At 34.2% G+C, this 21378-nt stretch overlaps 1 protein-coding gene and 1 long non-coding RNA gene across 24 annotated transcripts; one reads left to right on the top strand and one right to left on the bottom strand.

Moving 5' to 3' along the window:
- Positions 1–1838: 1838 nt before the first annotated feature.
- LOC149253507 (uncharacterized protein C24B11.05-like) lies at positions 1839–6353 on the top strand. Of its 23 annotated transcripts, none has more exons than XR_016267086.1 (11): positions 1839–1977; positions 2149–2254; positions 2424–2518; positions 2659–2724; positions 2850–2947; positions 3109–3152; positions 3473–3560; positions 3775–3999; positions 4072–4137; positions 5724–5783; positions 6169–6353. XR_016267086.1 is itself a non-coding variant. In XM_089459933.1 (10 exons), the coding sequence occupies exons 3-10, from the start codon at positions 2470–2472 to the stop codon at positions 4649–4651; spliced, it is 813 nt and encodes a 270-aa protein (XP_089316059.1). In that variant the 5' UTR covers positions 1839–1977; positions 2149–2254; positions 2424–2469; the 3' UTR covers positions 4652–5782. The 23 variants fall into 23 exon arrangements, 10 of the variants coding, with proteins under 10 accessions (XP_089316059.1, XP_089316062.1, XP_089316058.1 ...); XR_016267087.1 differs by having other exon boundaries at positions 6166–6353; XR_016267084.1 differs by having other exon boundaries at positions 6057–6353.
- A 585-nt stretch (positions 6354–6938) lies between these two features.
- On the bottom strand, positions 6939–8977 carry LOC149253506 (uncharacterized). The gene is made up of 2 exons (XR_016267090.1): positions 8603–8977; positions 6939–8468 (listed from the first exon to the last, which is right to left on the bottom strand). It is a non-coding gene; the product is annotated as an uncharacterized LOC149253506 (long non-coding RNA).
- Positions 8978–21378: the final 12401 nt, after the last annotated feature.

Raw genomic sequence — 21378 nt, 5'->3', positions numbered from 1 at the left:
AAACAAACAGTATTTGGACGCTGGTTTGGGCTATGCTACACCGACAGTCTACTCAGGTGTTCGGATTCTATTTTCAAGAAGTGGTAAAAACTTCGATCTACATGAATACAACTTGAACTGATAAGAAATCGATATTGCCAAAACCGCTATGGTCAAAACCACCATGCCATGTGAAGCAAAATAGAATAGTTGCTGAAAAGCAAAGCATTTGTATCATCCAGTGACTGTTTTGAGAAAGCTACCCTCACGCAGATCTACTACATGAAGACCACATCCATGAATCTACATAGATAGGTCTGCTTCAACACGAACTCACAAACAGGTCCGAGTCTTCCACATGGGTCTTCAATCCACAACATGATAGTTGCTCCACTTATCCTAGATCATACGCATGAGCAATTCACTCCTCATGCCAAGATCTCCTTGACCTTGTCGCACAACATATCTCTTCACATAGAATTCGTTCGCTTGCACACAAATCTCTTTATAGAGACAATCACTGGCGCCACGTTGCAGATCTCTTTATGCAGCCAATCACCAATGCTCTCGGCCTCATCTAACATAGATCCAAGCTTTTACCACAACAATCCTCCTCCACGCCTCGACTGTGGTGAATGCATGGCCTCTGGGAAAATATGGCCTCCTGTGCTCTTCTACTCCCTCTTACCACGCACCGGCTGCAGATCTCAATCACACCTTGGCGATCTTGCAGCAATCCAAACGTCGGGTCTTTGGCCTTTATCACGCACTGGTCTCCACGTGATGTTTTCCAAGACCACAACAACCTCACGCGACCTCCGTGGCAGTCCTCACGAGTTCCACACACAGCTACATGGATCTGGGCTTCAATCACCGACGATACCATAGTCACCGCCTTCCTCAAACACGCAGCCTTGTTTTCTATTTGCACAGTCGATGCTCTTATACACCACGGTCTCACGAAGATCTTCGTGACTGGACACCTGAAATCGGCGATGACTGACAAAATAAAAAATGCGTGTAGTTCGACAGTGGGATCGATGCGTTTAGCGCTTACAGGATCAACAACCCTGAAGCTTCGATACCATGATAAAAACTATTGTTGTATTAATTAGGTGGCTCTCCAGGTGAGATCTTTGGAGAGTGCCTAAGCACTTCACACAATACGCATTGATATTCAATCAAGAGAACCTAGTATATATAGACTTTCACACTAACATGGTGGTTTCAACCACTCCCTAGATAGTAGGATCTCAGGTCTAAGATTAGAGTCTCAAACTTATCATCTCCATAACAATAATCTAAGTTTAGCTTTCTTCATTACTTCCAACAAAAACATATCTATATAAATAATAATTAAATTAAAGTTTTTAAAATCATATAATATAACATGTCTATCCATATAATTATATACCACTAAAATTATCAATATAATATAATATAATATAATATAATATTTCGAATTGATATTATCATAATCATATATTTATATTAAATATATTCTATCGAATTATATTAAGATTGTCTTTTATATGTATATATTTATATTTACGCCGTAAGGCGTTTCCCTCTGAGATCAACTTCCCTCTCTGCCTACCTGTCATCTTGTAAGCCACAGGATTATATGTTAGACGATTGCAACCATTTCAGCCGTTGATCGGGGTTGCCCAAACGGTTTGGGCGTTTCATCGAATAGTTTCATCCGGCAGCAGGGTTTGTACCTCAGATCAAACGCTTGCCCTCGCTCTGGATTTGGTTTCATCGCTCTGGATTTGGTTTCAGGCTCCCTGTTCTTGCCGGTCTTCGTATTTTTCCTCTGGGTAATTATTCCACTGGATCATAGGCTGCTGGATCATGCCATCAAAGGCGGCGCCATCAGATGCGATGTGCAGCAGATCAGGTCTCTGAATGCGAGTGCAGGAACAGAGCTTTCCAGGGAGACTCCAGAGGTTGGGAGCACTGATCAACTAAAAATAGCCCTAAAAAATTCCTTACAAGGTTAGCTTATTCTTACATGGGTATGTTATGCTTTCTGTTATTGAATTTGGGGTCCTTATTGCATTTTGGATGATAACAGTAATTCGGAGCTGAAGGATTTAAGCCTTTTCTGAAAGTAAATTGCTGATTGCCCGTTTGGGTTTTGTGAATGTCAATGCAAGGCCTGAACAGGGGTGTTTTCGGCGTTCCAGTGGCTAAAAGGAACGAAATAGAGAAGCTTCTAATGCTGCTTGAAGAACAAAACCCTGTACACAATCCTACTGAAAATCTCCAAATGGTAAATGCGTTTGTATTTCAGTGTGACACCTTCATTTCACATGAATCTAGTTGCAGGATTCCACGTCGATTCCTTCACCGCGTAGCCTCCGACCAACCATGCCTGCAACTTGAATTCTCTCTATATATATATCTATAACTTCTTTGCATATTCAATGTGGTTTTCGTAGGCTCAGTGCAAATATCCATTGCCTCTGTAATTGCGAATTCTGTGATATGAATATGATGGAACAATCAACAACTCAATTCGATTGTCTGCTCTTCGGTACTTTTGGCATGAATTCAGAAGAAATCCTGGATTCTGTTTCAATTTGAACTTTTCGCATATCTTTAATTGCATTTATCATGAACATTTTGCCAGAAATTCCAAAGTTATTTTGACGCTCTGTTTTATTTTTGTCACAGATTTGGATGATACTCTGTATCCTTCCAGTACAGGCATTGCCACAGCCTGCCGCAAGAATATTGATGGTGTGCTGTGAATTATGTCCCGTATTAAGTTTTACATACAGATTATTTTTTCCTTCCTCTATTAGAATTCAATTAGTTTTTTCTCCCTGGGTGTTGTTTCATGGATTTGATTAATGTTGTTCCAGAGTTTCTTGCACAAGTTTTCGGATTCAGCAGAGAAATTGTTTCCAGCCTCCGTACAGAATTTTATAAAACCAATGGGAGCACTCTGGCTGGGCTGAGAGTAAGATTTCCCGCCTTCCATATTCAATCTGCAAGAAAAAATCAATTCTTATTCACTCCCCTTTAAGCATCACCATGTGACAACTTCATAGAGCAGAACAGAGGTATCATTGCTTGGAGGATTTAGGCTGTTTGACTGTGACTAATAACTGTTGTTTAAAGTTGCAGAAACTGGGTTATGAGGTTGATGCAGATGAATATCACAGGTGCAATTCTATTTTGTTTGTGCTGTGAATGATTGTTTCTGTCACATTTTTCCTTTCCTACAATGAGCAAAAAAGAAAATCAATATAGAGTGCTGTGAGAGACCTATTTCAGAAAAATAGAAATAGCTTTTCAGCTTTTGTATTTAATTTTCCATGACATTCATGCTTAAATTGTATCACTAAGCATCATGGCTTAGTGAGGAGATTCACCTCTATTTCTCCCCTGAGATAATTGAAATTTATCTGGCTAGGTGCATATGCTTTATTGGCATTTTATCAAAAGGAAAATCTTATACATGTGTAATTTTCATAATTTCTAGATTTGTGCATGGGAACTTGCCATATGAAGTCATTGAACCAGACCCTGCACTGAGAAGCGTTTTGATGAGCATGCCTCAAAGGAAATTGGTAAGTATTTGGTAATGAGTTGCATAAATTCAATTTTTAGGTCAACTTCAATAGAATTTAAAGCCTTACAAGCACAAACACAATTCTATAAGGTTGCTTCCCCTGTGGATAGTTGAAAGAGATCATGAAAAATACAATAGTTGGCATTATTTCTCTAAGAATAAAATGAAATGAATGCAACCATAACTATTGTTTGGAGATATCTTATGTGCAGATATTTACAAATTCAGATAAGACTCATGCATGTAAAGTCCTAAAAAGACTAGGCTTGGAAGACTGTTTTGAGGATGTCATATGTTTTGAGAGCCTTAATATGGCTTATCCTTTTAATCAACAAACTGATGAATGCAAACCCAATACTTCTCCTGTTTTTATCAAGCCCTCAATTGAAGCCATGAAGCGTGCACTCACAATTGCAAATGCAGATCCACCAAGAACAGTAAGTTTCCAGCGTTTGTCTTTAATTTGTTTACATATTTTTACAGTGATCCTTCTTCGAACTCTTCTGCAGCTCTTCTTTGATGACAATGTCCGAAACATAGCAGGAGCAAAAGCAACAGGCCTTAATACAGTTCTGGTAAGCCCTCAAATGACCCTCAGAAATTACTAGTACATGTCATAATTTTATCAAATTGCAGGAAACTTTATAATTCTTTGTGACATAGTGGGAAAGGTTTAAGATGGAATTTATTCGTTACAGAAAAATAGTGGGGGAAAGAGAGTTTTGTGTTGTAAATTGTGAAAATTGTTTTAATAGTTTTGACCATTGGACTCGAAAACTCCTGTTCGTAGTCAAATTTCTTTTGAATCTGAGAGAAGTAAAAAGATTACTTGAAAGTCTAGATTATCATTCTTGGTGGCTTGATATTTATTGGTTTCTTACTTAATTTGGTATGTTGTTTGGGAAGGTGGGCAGCTCTGTAAAATCTGAGGAAGCTGATTATTCCCTAGAAAGTATTCATAATGTGAGGGAGGCAATTCCTGAAATTTGGAAGGAGACAACCAAATACATGGGCCATGATAGAGATGACAACTTTGACTTTTCAATTGTTAATGTGAATTCCATTGAAGAAACTCCTATTGAGGGTTAACTAGCCAAACATTCTGAAAAAATTTATCATTGAATGGAAAATGATAAAATATTCACATTTAAATAAGCTTGTAGAGTTTGTTAATTTCTACATTCAGGTCACTTGGATTGAATCCCACAACGGTTTCACAATCAAATGACCTTCTACTATGATCACTTATTGTACAAGTATGATCTAGGAAGCAATTCTCTTTGATACATTTGCAGATTTTTATGGGTCTTCTTGCAGAACCCAAAGGGCTTTAAACGCTTGTTCAATTCTGTGGCCAAGGAATCCACTACCATTGCTTCCAATTCCTTCTGCATGGACATAAAGTGTGCCCTTTCTGCCATGTTGCTAAGAACTACTGGATAAAAATGCCAAACCACAACACTGAGGGCCTGCATGCTGGTTAAACTTAAAAGCCTGAGGAAAGGTAGAGATTTGGCTGACAAGACTTCTTTGGAGACAATCAATTGTGAAAATGACCATCCAATTAATGAGAGAGAAATTTTCTACTTGAGTTCAACCCAGATTAATTCCCTTTCCCTTGCAAAGGAATGCTGATCTAGAAAGCATCAACAAAATACAAATGAGAGGAGAAGGAAACAATCAAAATCCAACAGTGCTTGGAATGCAATCCGTCATTTGCAAGGGAAGCAATAATGCTTTTCTTCAGATTGTAGGTTGCTGAGAAGAAGAGAGCAATAACATTTATTTTTGCAGATTCTGCACTTCTTTCATCCTATTAAAGCAGCAAAAAAATTAATTATCGTTTTACATTTTAAGAATAAGATATTTGGAACCCTTTCATATGATAGGTGTAATGTCTTTCAACATGCATTGGGGTTTGTAAGTTTGAGAAATTTCAATGGGCATATGCTAAAATCGGATCCTCTGTTTATTCTGATAACTAGATAAATATGTGTATGCTATTTCTAAACAAAGACGGAATTTAATACTTACAATTACCATCGTTCTTTGGTTTTGAACTCTTATCAAAGGAAAATTCAATCAATCCATATTCCTCGATCCCACTAAATCTTGTTTTAGATGTTGAGGATTGCTAATTTATTTGTTTTCACAATTGCAGCTGTAAATGCTGATGGCTTCTTAGCACGGGATATAACATTCGAAAATGCAGCAGGGCCAGGTAGTCAACAAGCGGTAGCCCTAAGAGTAGATAGTAATCACTCTGCCTTCTACATAGGAAAGGTTATTTCATTAACATTTAAAGTAGTAGCACATGATATTAATCAAAATTCAACAATTGCATTCACACTTATATAGTTTTTTAATGTTGTTTTGAATGAAAATACTAAGTTTTCATGGTTTCTTCATAAATAAGTGTAATTTGCACAAATTCATGGTTACGTTTCTGTGTTATATGAAAGCTCAATCTATTCTATTTTGAATTTGGAATCAGGAGCCAAGTCGGCACTTCTAATACCAACTTCAATGGACATGCACAAACTATGAAAGTTGAAGAAAGCTATATAACTTCCGAGGTGGGTGTTCTTGTTTTTGTGATGCAGCAGAAAAGGAGCAGAAAAGGATCAATCCAGAAAACAAAAAGACTCAACAACACTGCAGAATACCAACTTCAATGGACATGCACAAACTATGAAAGTTGAAGAAAGCTATATAACTTCCGAGGTGGGTGTTCTTGTTTCTGTGATGCAGCAGAAAAGGAGCAGAAAAGGATCAATCCAGAAACCAAAAAGACTCAACAACACTGCAGCTGCTTGTTCCCAAATAGGGGGCTTATCTCCAAATTTTGTTTTCCCTTTCATCCATTTCTCTTCTCTAATTGCAGGGGTGTCACTAAACTGAACAAGGTACTCAATTTATATCGTGTTAAGAGGAGCCATTCTTTATTTATTTGTGGGATCGAACATATGACCTTTCCCCAATAAATAACTTATCCTGCCTGGCTTATCAGTTATCAGTCATAGTTAAGACTGATTTTATGAGTTTATGAAACATCGTTCAGATGAATTTTTAGGAGTATTACATAATGTGCAAATTTTGCATTGCAGTCACACTTCGTGTTTTTTAATCTTTCCTGTGAATTGGATCTGAATCACATTGAAACAAGTACAACAGGGGTTGTATTTAAAACCAATAAGATTCACTTAAACAAAACTCAGAGAATATGTCAAGCATCAATAGTTCTAGTTTTCTTATCAAATTTCAAAATAGAACAAATTTTACCACAAGAGAGCTCATTCCAAATTGATATTCCAAATTGATATGGTTCAGAAAAGGGCACGCCATCCCATCCCTCTTCCCATCCCTTCCCTTTCCATTTGAGCAAAACAAAGATATATTTTTATATCATCTGTGGCCATGCATTTTTTACCACAAGAAAGCTCATTCCAAATTGATATGGTTCAAAAAAGGGCACACCATCCCATTCCTTCCCTTTCCCTCCGAGCAAAACAAAGATATATTTTTATATCATCTGTGGCCTTGCATTTTTCAACAGCTTCTCTGATGCAAACAATACATAGAATATAACAGATGGACAGTTCTCATGCCTCTAATCTTAAGAAAATATTTCTACCGTAACAAGTATCACTCCATGAATATGGTGGAGAAGCAATTAATTTTTTCATTTGTTCACCCATCAAAATCAGTTTGTAATGACATTCCACGTTGCAGAATGCTTTGTCACCTCTGCATTAATCAGCAAACAGAGAATGAGATTAGCTCTTGAGAATTGGAAATTATAATCAATTCAAGGTGAATTTCAAAGATTAAAGAAAATTCTAACATAAAAACCATGTTGTGATCATTATAACAAACCTATACATGTAGATGTCCTTCCAATGGTTCAATTGTCGGTTGCAAAGAAAGCATGCTCTGAGAAAATGGGCAACATGAAACACTTCAACATTTGAATTGTTGAATTGCTTTGAGATGGGGTGGCTAACATCCCATACTCCATGTTCATGTTGTTTCCAAACAGGGCATTGCACAGTTTCACACTTGATAACCGTCAAGAGCCATCGGTAAGAGTAATCCCTGACTGTGCATTTAAGAAAAGTGTAGAACATTATACCTGTGGGTTAAACCGAGTTCAGGCAGGCCAGACCCTTGCTTACCCGGGAAAGATCACAAACCATATTCTTGTAAATAGCAAGTTTAAGGGAACCAAATCCATGGTGGTTGTCAAGATAACTAACATAGAATAACAACATAGCAAGAAAATCGTCATTCACTACACACTGAATTTAAAATAAATCCTTATGGTCACGGTATGGGTATAAGCATAAGGAGAACTAAGTTCCATTACACACAGAAATCACGGTATGGATATAAGTAGAAGGAGAACTAAGTTCCATTACATACATAAAATTGAAAGACATTCTGAAAATATAGAATAACAACATAACAAGAAAAATCATCATTCATTACACACTGAATTTAAAATAAATCCTTATAGTCATGGTATGGGTATAAGCAGAAGAAGAACTAAGTTCCATTACATCCAGAAAATTGAAAAACAATATGAAAATATCAATCGCATTGTCTAAACTAAAAAAGCTAGGAAACTGTAGTAATCATTCTCCTTGACTAGACTATTAAGAAGAAATTAGAGCAGTTAAAACTACCTAAACGTCGTTGAAGTAGCCATAGCTAAATCTGAAACCCTCCTCCGAGAAACTCTTCCGTAGAAATTAAATAGGGTCCATGCATTAATAACAAAAAAATAAATAAGCCGCAGACTTGGTGGAACATTTGTCAACCTGGAAAAAGAAAGGAAGCACTTGGTTATTTAGGGGAAGATAATTTCAAACCACCTTCGAACTGTGATTGAGAACCATTCACTCACCTGTGAGCAAGAAAACAAGACGGGTCTCATAAGACCTAGATAACTCATAGCAAAAAGGGGAGAAGAACCACTTTCAACCAAGAGAGCAATCGCAAGAGGAAGATGAGATGATGAACCCTCGTGGAGTCAATTACCCGCCAGACGAGGATTATTGCAGAGACAAGAAATGAGCAAGGTTTCCGCTCCTGTAAGCCAAGGGAGAGGTCGAGGATTGGTATCCTCACTCCAGAAGCTGGGTAATGGATCGTTCTTTGCTTCAGAAGGTGTCGCATTAGCTGAACCTTAGCTAGACTTTTCCCTGCTTTCAGGGCGGACAACATGTCAAGCATATATCCTGCCTCCTTCATCCGCTTAGACAAGTGATCCAGCATTGCATAAATTCTCTCTGACTGTGGGTGTGATCTATCTCCTACAATAAATTTGTGCACCACATTCTTGATTTCAATCCAACTACATCCAGGATTCTTCTTTACCTCCCTATCTTTCATCATTCTTCTCACCTTTGCAACATCATCCCACTTGCCTGCAGCAGCATAAATATTTGACAGCAAGACATAGGAAGCTGCATTTTGAGGTTCCAAATCAAAAAGGTGTTCTGCTGCACGTCTACCTATATCAAGGTTTCCATGGACTCTGCAAGCACCAAGCAAGGCCTTCCACAGAATAGCATCAGGCTCATAAGGGATGGAGTTGATAAGGTCCTCTGCTTCATCCAAGTGCCTTGAACGACCAAGAATATCTACCATGCAGACATAGTGCTCCACTCTTGGTCTAATACCATGATGCTGACTCATGGATAAGAAATAGTGCCAGCCTTTGTCCACTAGGCCTGTATGACTACATGCAGCCAGAACACCAAGAAATGTAACGTGATTTGGAGTCAAGCCTGCTTGTTGCATTTCTTCAAAGAGTAGTAATGCCTCCCTGCCATGTCCATGCTGAGCATATGCTGATATAATTGCGGTCCATAAGACCGTGTCAGGTTTGTAAATTTTATCAAATGATAGCCGTGCATCATCTAGGTTCCCACATTTAGCATACATATCAACTATGGCACTTCTCACAAAAACATCTGACTCAATCCCACTTTGATTATTTGAGCATGAACCTGTTTGCCCTGTTCCAGGGTTGCTAGGCCAGCACATGAACTTAACACAACCAATTAACCAATTCTTTGTTCCTATGTAGCATCCTTGCTTTGACATAAGTTGGACATAGATGAGGACTTACACCGACATTCCATATTCAACAGCTCTACTTAGACATTGACATAACTCATATAGACATCTCTATGATTGGGACTCAGCAACAGACAAACTCTGCTGTCAACTCAGCAGCTTATGAAATGGCCAGAGTCTTCTTAAAAATTTCAATATTTCTACAGTTGAGGATTGTAGCAAAGCTCAGGGATCAAACTTAACTCCATGCTTATGAGGCATCCGCGTTCTCACAGTTACTTGCAGCTCATTCTCAGTTTTAATGGGAAGGTGATATATGGTGTATTATTGTTGTAGTGGCAGGGGATGGATTTTAATTGTTGGTTGGACCAAAAGAAATTGATGCAAATCAATATTAACTAGTTATTGATAATTTTGCCCACTGAGTTCCCTGAGGTCGAGTATAATGCTTTCCTTGCTTATCAAAGAGTATTGATTCTTTTCAATAGGAGTAGCATGTGAGTATCAGTTTTATAAAGAAGATTCTTTTTATTATTAATAAAAATATAGATAGTTAGTTTCATTTTAAAGGGTTATAAATATGAGTTATAAATACAAGACTTAAAAGGTTGTAAATATTTCAAGGGTTGTAAATATGAGTTATTAATTGTTTTTACTCAAAACATGATAAATAGCAATTTAGCAATTTCTTTTTAGTTGAGTGACTCAAATTCATGTTTCTTTAGGTTGACGGTAAACCCACTAAAGTGGAAAAAATTGTGATTCCAATAATTAGAGGAATTGTCATCATGGGGTGATAAGAAATTTAATATTCCAAGAAGAGGAGGTAGTAGTAGATTCTAAATAAATTAGCAATGCAATAACATAAATGTTTGCAACAAATTTAAAGAGATCCACCTTGTTGAATAATGCACACACTACATGGATAATGGATTTCCGCACTTTATGCCTTACGGCGTTTTCTTTGCAACATCTGGTGCAAATGCTAGTTATATTTATGTTGAGGCATATGCCCACCTGACATTTAATTTAGAAGGAAGTAAAAATAAAATTAAAAAATTAAACAACTCAGTTGTTAGATGGAGAACGGCCATGCAAACAACTTAGGTTGAATCCTCGAACGCAGAAATTAATTGTTTAATATATATCTATATTATACATTTCGTATACCAGTTTTTAACAATATCAGGTGTATCATTAATAGCCAGACGACACGCAGCTTATGCAGCGGGTCTCATCCAGATGCAATACGCAACAGTAGAGATCAAATTGGGGGAGGTTGCTTCACATCTGTACCGATGTGGAGACCAACTTGGTGAACTTACGTTCACATTAAGTCTGAAATAGGTTTTTGGAAAACCTGCACTAATAACAAAACCCGCTAGGCAAGTTTTCATTACAAGATGACATTATTACATCATTAACGGAAACACAGTTTATATACACAGTAGCAACATTATTTCATAACGAAACGGAGCTGCTGCCGTCTACATAAACCGAAGAAGAAGTGTTGAGGATATAGGTATTACAATACTATATATATTAATTGTACAACGATTTGGTCATGCTTTGGCATTTACATGAGTCTTTGTATGCTGCGAGCAAGCGTGAAATTTGACGTTCGGCCGAACCCTTTTTTGAACTTTTGAGAGTATTTGATATTAACCAAAGTCTGTCATAATTAATAAGTGGTTTAAATTCTAGCAAGTACTTTACAAACACATACTGAGGTAGATAATTTCTGCTGTCCTTAGTTGTAGCACTCATTACAACTTTTTTTTATCAGTTAGGTGGAAATGAGATTTTTCCAAATAAAAGAGGGAATAAGGGGAAGGATTAGAATAGTAACATTCTCTAGTTACACATGGCTGATATACATTTCATAATTATTTATTTTGCTTTCAATATTTTAAAGTTGTGAAATTACTTCTTATTTATTTTATTAAAAAAATTATTTATTTTGTCTTCAATATTTTAAAGTTGTGAAATTACTTCTTATTTATTTTATTAAAAAAATTATTTATTTTGTCTTCAATATTTTTTGAAAGTGCTTCTTATTCATTTTATCAAAAATGAGAATTTATGGTATATATATACATTTAATAATAATAATTTATTTCTCTCCATCCACTATCTCCCTACTGTGTACTTTCACTATTAGTAAGTGAAAGAGGTATAACTGATCCTGGATTGCACCCTTAAATGTACAGAAAAGGTGTTTCTTATTTTGGCATTGATATATTTAAATGTGAAATAATCACTTATAAGTAAACAAACATGCCTTAGATATCATGCAAAGATGCATAAATTAAGTTCTATGATTACATATCTTTTAACATATAGATCCTGTTTGACAGATATGTCATATTATTCTATAGTTTTTACTAGTAAATGAAGTCTTGAAATAAAATAAAAGTCCATTACTCATATTTTTATTTCATAGTTTCTCTTTTAGGTGTTGTCCCTTCAATTTACATTTTTTGTTGGTAGCTTCACCTCTTAAGTTCTTAAGCCATTGTTGTTTCCAAGAAATACTTGAATCTTAATATTTTTTGGAGTTATAAAGCTATATTAGTGGCTTTCCTTTTCCAAGGATGACTACTTTAAGCCTACCTCCCCATTGTCATACAAAATTTGAATTTAACAAGAAAAAAGTTTGACACTCGTGAATCTACATAAAATGTAAAGTGATAGGCATGAAAAAACAAATAACTGTCATCTAATTTCCATTTGACAAACAAGATAAATTTGAGTCCCAAGTTTAGTTACGAGACATCATTTGGTTGCCCACCACTGAGCAATAACATTATAATGATGAATTTGAAGTTTAGCATCATATTGTGTGACTTAGTGGATGGTTTCACTATGAAGGAAGTTAATGGACTAATTATCCAATTCAAATTTGAATAAGAATTAGAATAAATCTTATTATTTGAAATTCAGTAGGGGAAAAATTAGGAGGTTTAGATTTTATCTAAAATATTTTTTGTTTTTAAATTTTTTTTATATATATTTTCACTTATTGAACAATTTTTTCTTTAATCATTTATCTATAATTTTTGTACATATATCTAATATTATATAAATCTATCCAAAGGAAAATAAGGACATAAAAAGCTATATCATTTTGGAAAATAATACCAATCTCAAATCAAAGATTTTGATAAAAATCTTAGAAATGTAATATAATTCAAATGAAAGATAATACCGCCATTATTATTTAATAACTAAAAACTAAATCACTCACTCTAGATTAGCCTTCCAAGTAGATCACATTGAAAGCACACTCTTAAGGAGCTCTTTATGATATTGATTATGTTTCTCCAATTAAAATATGCAAACTCTACTAGATCTAAAAATGACAGGAGGGAAGGACACCTAAGCCTTGATTCTTGGTTTTCAGGGTTTTCTATTTAGTTACCCATGGTGAAGAGTGTTGGAGGGAAGCAGGTCCATAATTGGGTCCTTGTAGTTCGTAATGATGAAAATGTCTCTGCTCATGACAAGCTCGTATGCTAGGAAAATAGAAATGCTCCCTGGTTGATGGGCATACTATACTCTCCTTCTTGCATAATTCCATCTCCATCCATGCGAGTTCTATGAGAGTGAGTAACTGGAAAAAGAGTAAAGAAAAACTAACTATATTGAATCGAATTTAATCACATTAATGACCAAAACAAATTGCAGAATTTTCAAGTTCTTCATCATGGTCGAATTTGGTAACTATGGCTCATGGTCCCTTATGGTGTACATTAAGTTGCATCTTAAGAGGACATTACAGTGTAAATGGGAGTCAATAGCCTATGCAACTAGCAAGGCCTACTTGTAGGTTGAATCAATAGGCCCGTTTTGGTACAATCCTTTTGTATACTAGGGGATACCATCATATGCTTCTAATGTAATTGTATGGGGCACAATTTGATAGAAGCTAGGATTTTTCCACACTTGGGCAGACATCAAACACATCGATTCACCTTCATTAACAATGCAATCTTGAAAAACAACATTCTTGGTGGAGACTTGAACTTGTAAAATGAGAAATGGGTGAAAACATGGAGTGTAGTCTTTTTTGACACAAAAAATGATCATACAATCATGAGAGATCCCCAACACTCAATATACAGAGTAGATCCTTACGTTTTGAAGAGAATGTTTGACATTGTAGGAAGGGATTGTTCCACGTTGTCTATTATGGTAAAGTTATTGGTGACTTGTAAATGGGCATTGGTTGTGTTTGAGATAGCATACCCTTGGCAATCCTAGGTTGGGGCTCAACTAATGGTCGATGGATATGTAGTGTAGTATTTGGTGAAAATAAAGGATATATGGATGATTTTGGTTGAATCATATGTGGACGACCATATTGATGTGATTAAGAGGGGAGGTTATCATCAGAAAAGTTCATCAGTAAGGCCATATATGTTTGATTCTAAGATTGATTGGTAGGGAAGAAATAGATTCTTAAGCACTATCAGCTGGGAAGGAGGGTGATCTGAGGTGGAAGGTGGTAGGTTTACCCACATATAATTTTCTTGTGCTTCCTATTCTCGACACATATCAAAGGGAAGAGGATACTTATGTGTATAATTTTGATAAGTAGCTAAACATGTATAATGCTTATTCATTAAAATATCCTTAGTTTGTTTAGATGTATTTCCCCGGTGTTGGGTTGTGGTATTTGAGTTTCATATATTATTGGCATTAAGTTGTTCTTTAAAATATTGGAGTTATTATCATTCTTTTGGGGAATATAGTTGATCTTTCTCAAGTTGTGCATGTTGAGGTAGGGGAGGTTGAGGTTCGGGTACTAGAGGCATTGGAGCACTTCGATGTGGAAATGGAGAATAAGTCATCACTATTTTTCTCTGGAAAGTGGGATTATTACAAGACTTCCTAGGCACGTCATGATGTGGATGGGCATAGGTGTAAGAGGTACTAGTTCCTCCTTATGAGGGAATGTGATAAATATCAAGATGTGAATAATTGTTATAAGTAATAGTTCCCCATGTGGTTTGCCATATCTCATTTGTCTTAAATAATAAATAATAGAGAAAATATAATAAAAGTAAATAGATAATAAATAATGAAGAAATATAATAATAACAAGTAAATAACAATACTAGCATTCTAAATAAGTATATATAAAAGTAAACTATAGAATAGTAACAGTAAGTAAAGTTAACAAAAAGTAAATAAGAAAGAGTTAACTAAGAGAACTATAAAAATAGTAAAAATAAGTAAAGTTATCAAAAATTAAAAAGGAATAAAGTAAGAAATAAATAAATTAAGAGAACATTTAACTTCAGTAAAAAAATTAAAGTTGCATGTTGAGACATGGAACGTATGCAAGTGTTTCCCTTTGTAATGTTTGGTCTATTTAATAGACGATGAGGAAGAGATCATTCCTTCCTCCATTATTTGGGGAGGAAAGTGTGGTGAGACAAAGGATTTTGTTGCATGTTGATTGAGGGTTCGGGGTTCCCGTTATAGAAAGATTATATGTTCTTGAGCCTACGGTTGGGTGGAGAGTCGTCCCCAAAACATTGTTCTGGTTAGGGAGATTCAGATACCGTTTAACTCCAAAATTTCAGGTACTGAATATCATTGCTACGAGTAAGTTGTCTTTACTTCTATTTCTCAAAACTTCTATACTAATTAGTTGAATAGAAATTTGTTGATCATAAATCACATAATTGCTATAATTAGTTGCATAATTTAATTTCACGGTTGTTACATATGGTATTAGAGCTTAGGCTCAAACCCTTAAGACGTGTGGGCATTTTAAGGTTAAAAAATAAATAAAACTTTGATTATTTCTTGAATTTCTGTACATAATTTCTATATATGTACATGAGATAATACTTCCAATAAATTAAACCAAAAACATGTGTAGTATCATCAATAACTAGCTTTAATTTTTATCCGTTTACTAATAAATATAGCGATTATAAATAATAATCCAAAAGAATTAGAAAATGATATTTTTAATAAAATAATTAGTATATATATATATATATATATTGTGTTGAACATGCTAGAAAATATTTTATTTAATAATATAATGAAATCATTTATTATTATATACAATAATTTACAATAGGTTTTACAAATAAACTGCCGAGTCAAGAACGATAATGGATTGTTGGGATTGTTAATATATGATCCTTAATTAATTAGATGAAAGTGTAAATATTTTAAATTATGTTGGTATAACTTTTGATTATAAGTTGAATGGTTAATTAGAGAAGAAGAAAATAATTGACAAACTATGAAAAATTTAGATGGTTAAAATAAAATTAATTTTTATTTTCTTTCTCATGAAATTTTGAACCAGCGTATAACAATACCACGCCTCACCGTTAGGCGACGAATACCATGCCTCTGTTAGGAGACGGGATGGCTTATTCGGAAATAAAACTGTCTTTATAATCATATTCTCGTTGTCCTCATCCTCAAAACAATATTCATTCTATATATATATATATATAAATAAAAATTAAAAAAAAAAAACAAATATTAACTATTTATTTTGTTAATTTATGTATGGTCATAACCTTAACTCTAAATTTGTTGCTTTCACTCCAACGAAAAGGGATTTAAGCTATAAACTACATGCAATATTATATTGTTTAGAGAACGTACGGGATCGAAAAAGATTAGCTTTAAAATATCCAAAAATTTAATCGTCGAGCTTTAAGAAATCAATGCAAGCTTCACTTAACAAAAATTTAGATCTTTATATTTGAATGAGAGTGATTGTTAGCAACTAGTGCAAGTTGATGTATCCCTTGCGGTTAGGCACACGGTCAAAGTTAATACTTAAATGGCTAATTACCTCTTTAGAAGATCATATTAGTTTAGATTTTGTACTAGTTGTAGGCTTGTAATGCACACTTTGTGCATCCACTTTGAGATAACTTTCTATTAGGTTTTATAAAACTCCCAATACAAAATCAATGTTTTACAATATATCAAATAATTATTTAAAAAACCATAAATATTATTATTTTTAAATATTGAAATTAGAGTTATAAAATTATTATTTAATATAAAGAAATGTGTTTTAATGTTTTATTAACGTTAATATAATTTCAAGTACCAAATAAAATCTTAAAAGAATAAAGAGAATTTATTTATGATTCAATGACAATGAAAATAAGTTTTAGAATATTCGTTGCATTAATAGTAAATATTATTACAGAATTTTTAATAAAATTGAATATTGTCATTTTTTTAAAATAAAATATGAAAGGGGGATTTTAGAGATGATATGTTAAATATATATATTTGACATATATAGAAAATGAAATTTAAGTAAAAAATAATTGTATAAATATATTATTAATAGATTTTTGTATTAATAATAAAAATAATATTTATATATTAATATATAGAATATTTCAAAGTGCATTATTAATATATTTAAATTTTTATATATTTAGTGATTAAGTTTAAAAGAAATTAAATTATATAAATTAATAAGGAATCAGATTTGTTATAAGGGTATGTGTAATAGTATATATAGTTGTTGAGTTTGAACATATTCTTATAAGGGTTATTAGTGATGATTAGTTTTGGGGAAATTAAATACTAAATATATTTTTTAGGATAAATAGTAAATATAGAGTAAAGATGGTGTAGATAAACAAAAATAGTTTTATGGGGATATTGATTTATTTGGTTAGAATATGGTTTGGAATCTTTGCTAAATGATTTCTAATAGTGATGATTTTTTCTTATGAATATTTCTTTAATCTCTTAGCATCAGAGATGATTAATAATAAAGGAGAAGGGATAATGGTAAGAGAATGCATATGGTACCATCTGAATTTTGAAACATCTAAATCATGTCTTATTCCTTAAATTTGATTCTTACAATATGGTACCATCTATGAGGTTATGGTTTCAAATATTTGTTATGTCAACATGGAAATGTTGAAGTATAATATTGTGAGGATGTTTGATGGTGTGATAGTATGTGGTAGTTGGACACATTTCTAATGAGAGGATAATGATGCACATGTGGTTCTTATTTATTTATTTTGTTATGATAATAATGGTGTATGGTCATGACGGATATAATATGCATAGGGATTATGGTGTTATGGTATGAGGTTATATTCACACATGGTTCATTTATTATATGATTTCATGATATGTCTTTGAAGATAATATGTTGATGTTATAATTTATGAAGGTATTTTATGTGGTAATCACATGCAGTTTTTATCACATGCAAGAGTATGTAGTTCTTTACTATTCGATATGTGGTGATTAACAATGATGTTATGTTATCATGATGACATGCAAGAGTTGGCATGCAGATTATTTCATATGATACTATGGTTTTTGCTAATGAATTATATATATGTTGAGATGTGGTGATCGATAGGAAATCCACAAATGGGTCGAGAGAGACTATTTATTTGATGATCCCGTAGGAGCCCATGCTTGTGAGGGAGAACATGTAACACCATATGGCACGGGGAAAAACTTTATCAAAACTACATATGCTAGTGGTTCCTTTGTCTCATATAGCTCTTTATGGATAGCTCTGGAAGGGCTATGGGACTATCTTGAGGAATCCAAGTGCCTGATAGTATAGGCTAGGTGCTTGGTATTATATTATGATGTCGAAGTCTAGTGGGGGTGTAGGGACTTCGATTCCTGGGGCTGTGCACCTTAGTTGGTGTGGAGGGAGTGGGCTAGCCTTGCGAGATGCCCAAAGTCACTAAGTACCATATCAGATGCCTTCCTTGGGGCAGATGAGGTTTAAGCTCAGCGCGAGCCTTGGGGCCAACCTTGGGCTATGGTACAGACTGATGAGGCATATGCTTGACCCTGAAAGTGGGAAAAATGACAGATATTCCTTGAGATTTCCCCGACGTTGTGAAAACTTTTGATGCTTGCTGGTTATACTAGTTCAACAGGCGGTTTAGGGAAAACATTAAGTAATAAAAAACTAAATAAATAAAATGTTAAATGACTCAATTAAACTTCGGGACGAAGTTCCTTAAAGAGGGGGAGTATGTAATGTCTCCTAATAATAATAGTAAATAGATAATAAATAATGAAGAAATATAATAATAACAAATAAATAAAATAGTAAATAACACTACTAGAGTTGTACATAAGTATATATAAAAGTAAACTATAAAATAGTAACAATAAGTAAAGTTAACAAAAAATTAAAATAAAATGAGAAAGACTTAACTAAGAAAACTATAAAAATAGTAAAAATAAGTAAATTTATCAAAAAGTAAAAAGGAATAAAATAAGAAAGAAATAAATTAAGAGAAAATTTAACTTAAATAAAATAAAAAAAGTTGCATGTTGACACATGGAATGTTTTCATGTGGTTCCCTTTCCAATGTTTGGTCTATTTAATAGATAATGAGGAAGATGAGAGATCATTCCTTCCCCCATTCTTTGGGGAGAAAATTGTGGTGAGGCAAAGGATTCCTTGGGAGTATTACGTTGATTGAGGGCTTGGGGGTGGCCAGTGGTAGAAATATTATATGCAGATGAGTCTATGGTTGGGCGGAGAGTCATCCCCAAAAATTGGTTGCGTTTAGTGAGACTCAAATAGAGTTCAACTCCAAAATTTCAAGTGAGGAATATCATCACTACGTGTCAATTTTCTTTACTTCTATTTCTAAAAAATTCTATGCTAATTAGTTGAATTGAAGTGTGTTAATTGTAAATCACATAATTGATCTAATGAGTTGCATATTTAATTTCGGGGCTACTACATGGTGGAAATGGTGAAGGTAAATAGTGTGCAATGGATCCAATCAGCCTCCCAGCAACATGTGATGCTTTGGGTGTTGTAGTGTCACTTGGATGAGATTATGGGGCATTAGGGATGATGGTGTATATGTAGCACAATTAGGCATTGACTAGATTGTATGACATATCCTTCTAAATGGACACTTCCTTGGTTTGGGGGAAAATTGAAGCCACATATTTGGCAATGGTAGGAAGGAGGGACTTCAAAAACAATTCCATAAAGAAGAAAGAATTAATCTCTTGAGCCTTGCACAAGATTTGTCATTTATGCCACTCATGAATTTGATCAATTATCTAAGTTATAATTACTTACTAAGATGTCGTTGAAATTTCAATGTTTATTTTGTGACAAACAAGTAATTAAGTGTATGAAATAAAATCATTAGCAATATTGGTGAATATTGAATGGATGCTACATTTTGTAGAAACACCTATTAGTGTGCATTGAAATAGATGGATATCAACCAAATTCTATATGATAGATGTCTGAAAACACCACATCTCGTAGGTCTAGGTATGGTTAACAAGGTCCTCTGATGGATTACCCTTCAACTTTGGGATATTTGAGGGAAGATTTATTGTCATAGGGATCAATGTGTGATCATGAAGGAGAGGATTTTTTATGGGTTAGATTAAACAAGGGGGATTAATACTATCCATGAATGGGAGATAAGGTTGTATCATGTTTATACTAGCTAATGTTCCTAAATTTGGAATCACATCAGCTGTAAACTAGCATTACCTCTTGTTCGCATCCGCATTAACACTGACATTGTCTCAAAGGTTGACGCGTACCATACTAGTAGCAAGTCGGGGTTAAGTAGAACAAGAGGAAGAGGAACTAGTGGATGAATTAGAAGAGTTAGAGCCTTGAGGTAGGCTAGGGGGAGGGACCTAGAATTGTGAAGGTGTAACTAATCATCCGAGAGGAAATAAAGGTGAATGCCTCCTAATATCTTCCACTAACACTTGAGAAGAACTATGGTGTCAATATAGAGTGTACAGAATAAAAATAGGATGAATGCATGAGGATAAATGGATAAGGAAGTGAATCGTATCAACAAAGAGAAAGAAGAAACCATGTGCATATTTGGTGTAGTGTCTCTTTCATGATGGTTTCTATCCTAATATAAATCAAGTAGCGTTTTCCTATAAAATAAAAGTTCTCTAGAATAATATATCAACTACTCCTCAAACAAGCCCATAACCTATATTTTAAAATAGTGTTCCAAATAGCCTACATAACAAGTAATCATGACTCAGAAGGATAAATGAATTTATCAAAGATAGTTGCGCTTATGCTTGTTAGGTTAGGAAATACTATAGACCTACAAATGTTTGTTCCAAGTGTAGTTTCTCCACACTACTTCCATCTATAGGGTAGTTTTCCTAGAATATTGGCCACGAAGGTTACATTTGCCTAGTGGGAGCAAGAGAATCTCAATTCCTGTGTGTCATATTTGGAACCATAGTCTTGAAAAAGAATTGGGAAAATCATGGGGAACTTCTAATATCTAAAATCTAAGTCTTACCTCCTTTATGGATTTCCTCTATGTACTCATTTTATACCATTATATGGTAAAGGATTTTAAGCTCCCTAAGCTCATCATCTGTGTATAAATGTATAGTGACCATTGGGTGTTATTTGGATTCCTACCCATTATCCCTATCCTAACTAATAGAATATTTTAGTGCCAAAGTGGTCATAATCAATGCTTTTATATTATGATTGAATTTAACAACTGTACTTGTGGTCATGGAACAAGGGTTTATTTTTTTGATTGTGTATGTATATGCTAGTGTAATGTGTTACAGCTTCGAAATAAAATTATTTCAATGAAATTAAAGGTAATTAATTTTTGCAAAAATGTCAAATACAATGTTGTAAATAAATAATAAAAATAATCCACTTTTAATAAAAAAACTACCTAACCTATGAGGGT

Source organism: Pinus tabuliformis, chromosome 7 (assembly GCF_031772625.1).
Source record: "Pinus tabuliformis cultivar Carrire ecotype Pingquan chromosome 7, CPIR1, whole genome shotgun sequence".
NCBI classification, from domain to species: domain Eukaryota; kingdom Viridiplantae; phylum Streptophyta; class Pinopsida; order Pinales; family Pinaceae; genus Pinus; species Pinus tabuliformis.
The sequence above is the reverse complement of the archived record's forward strand: the minus strand, read 5'-3'. Positions and strand labels throughout refer to the sequence as shown.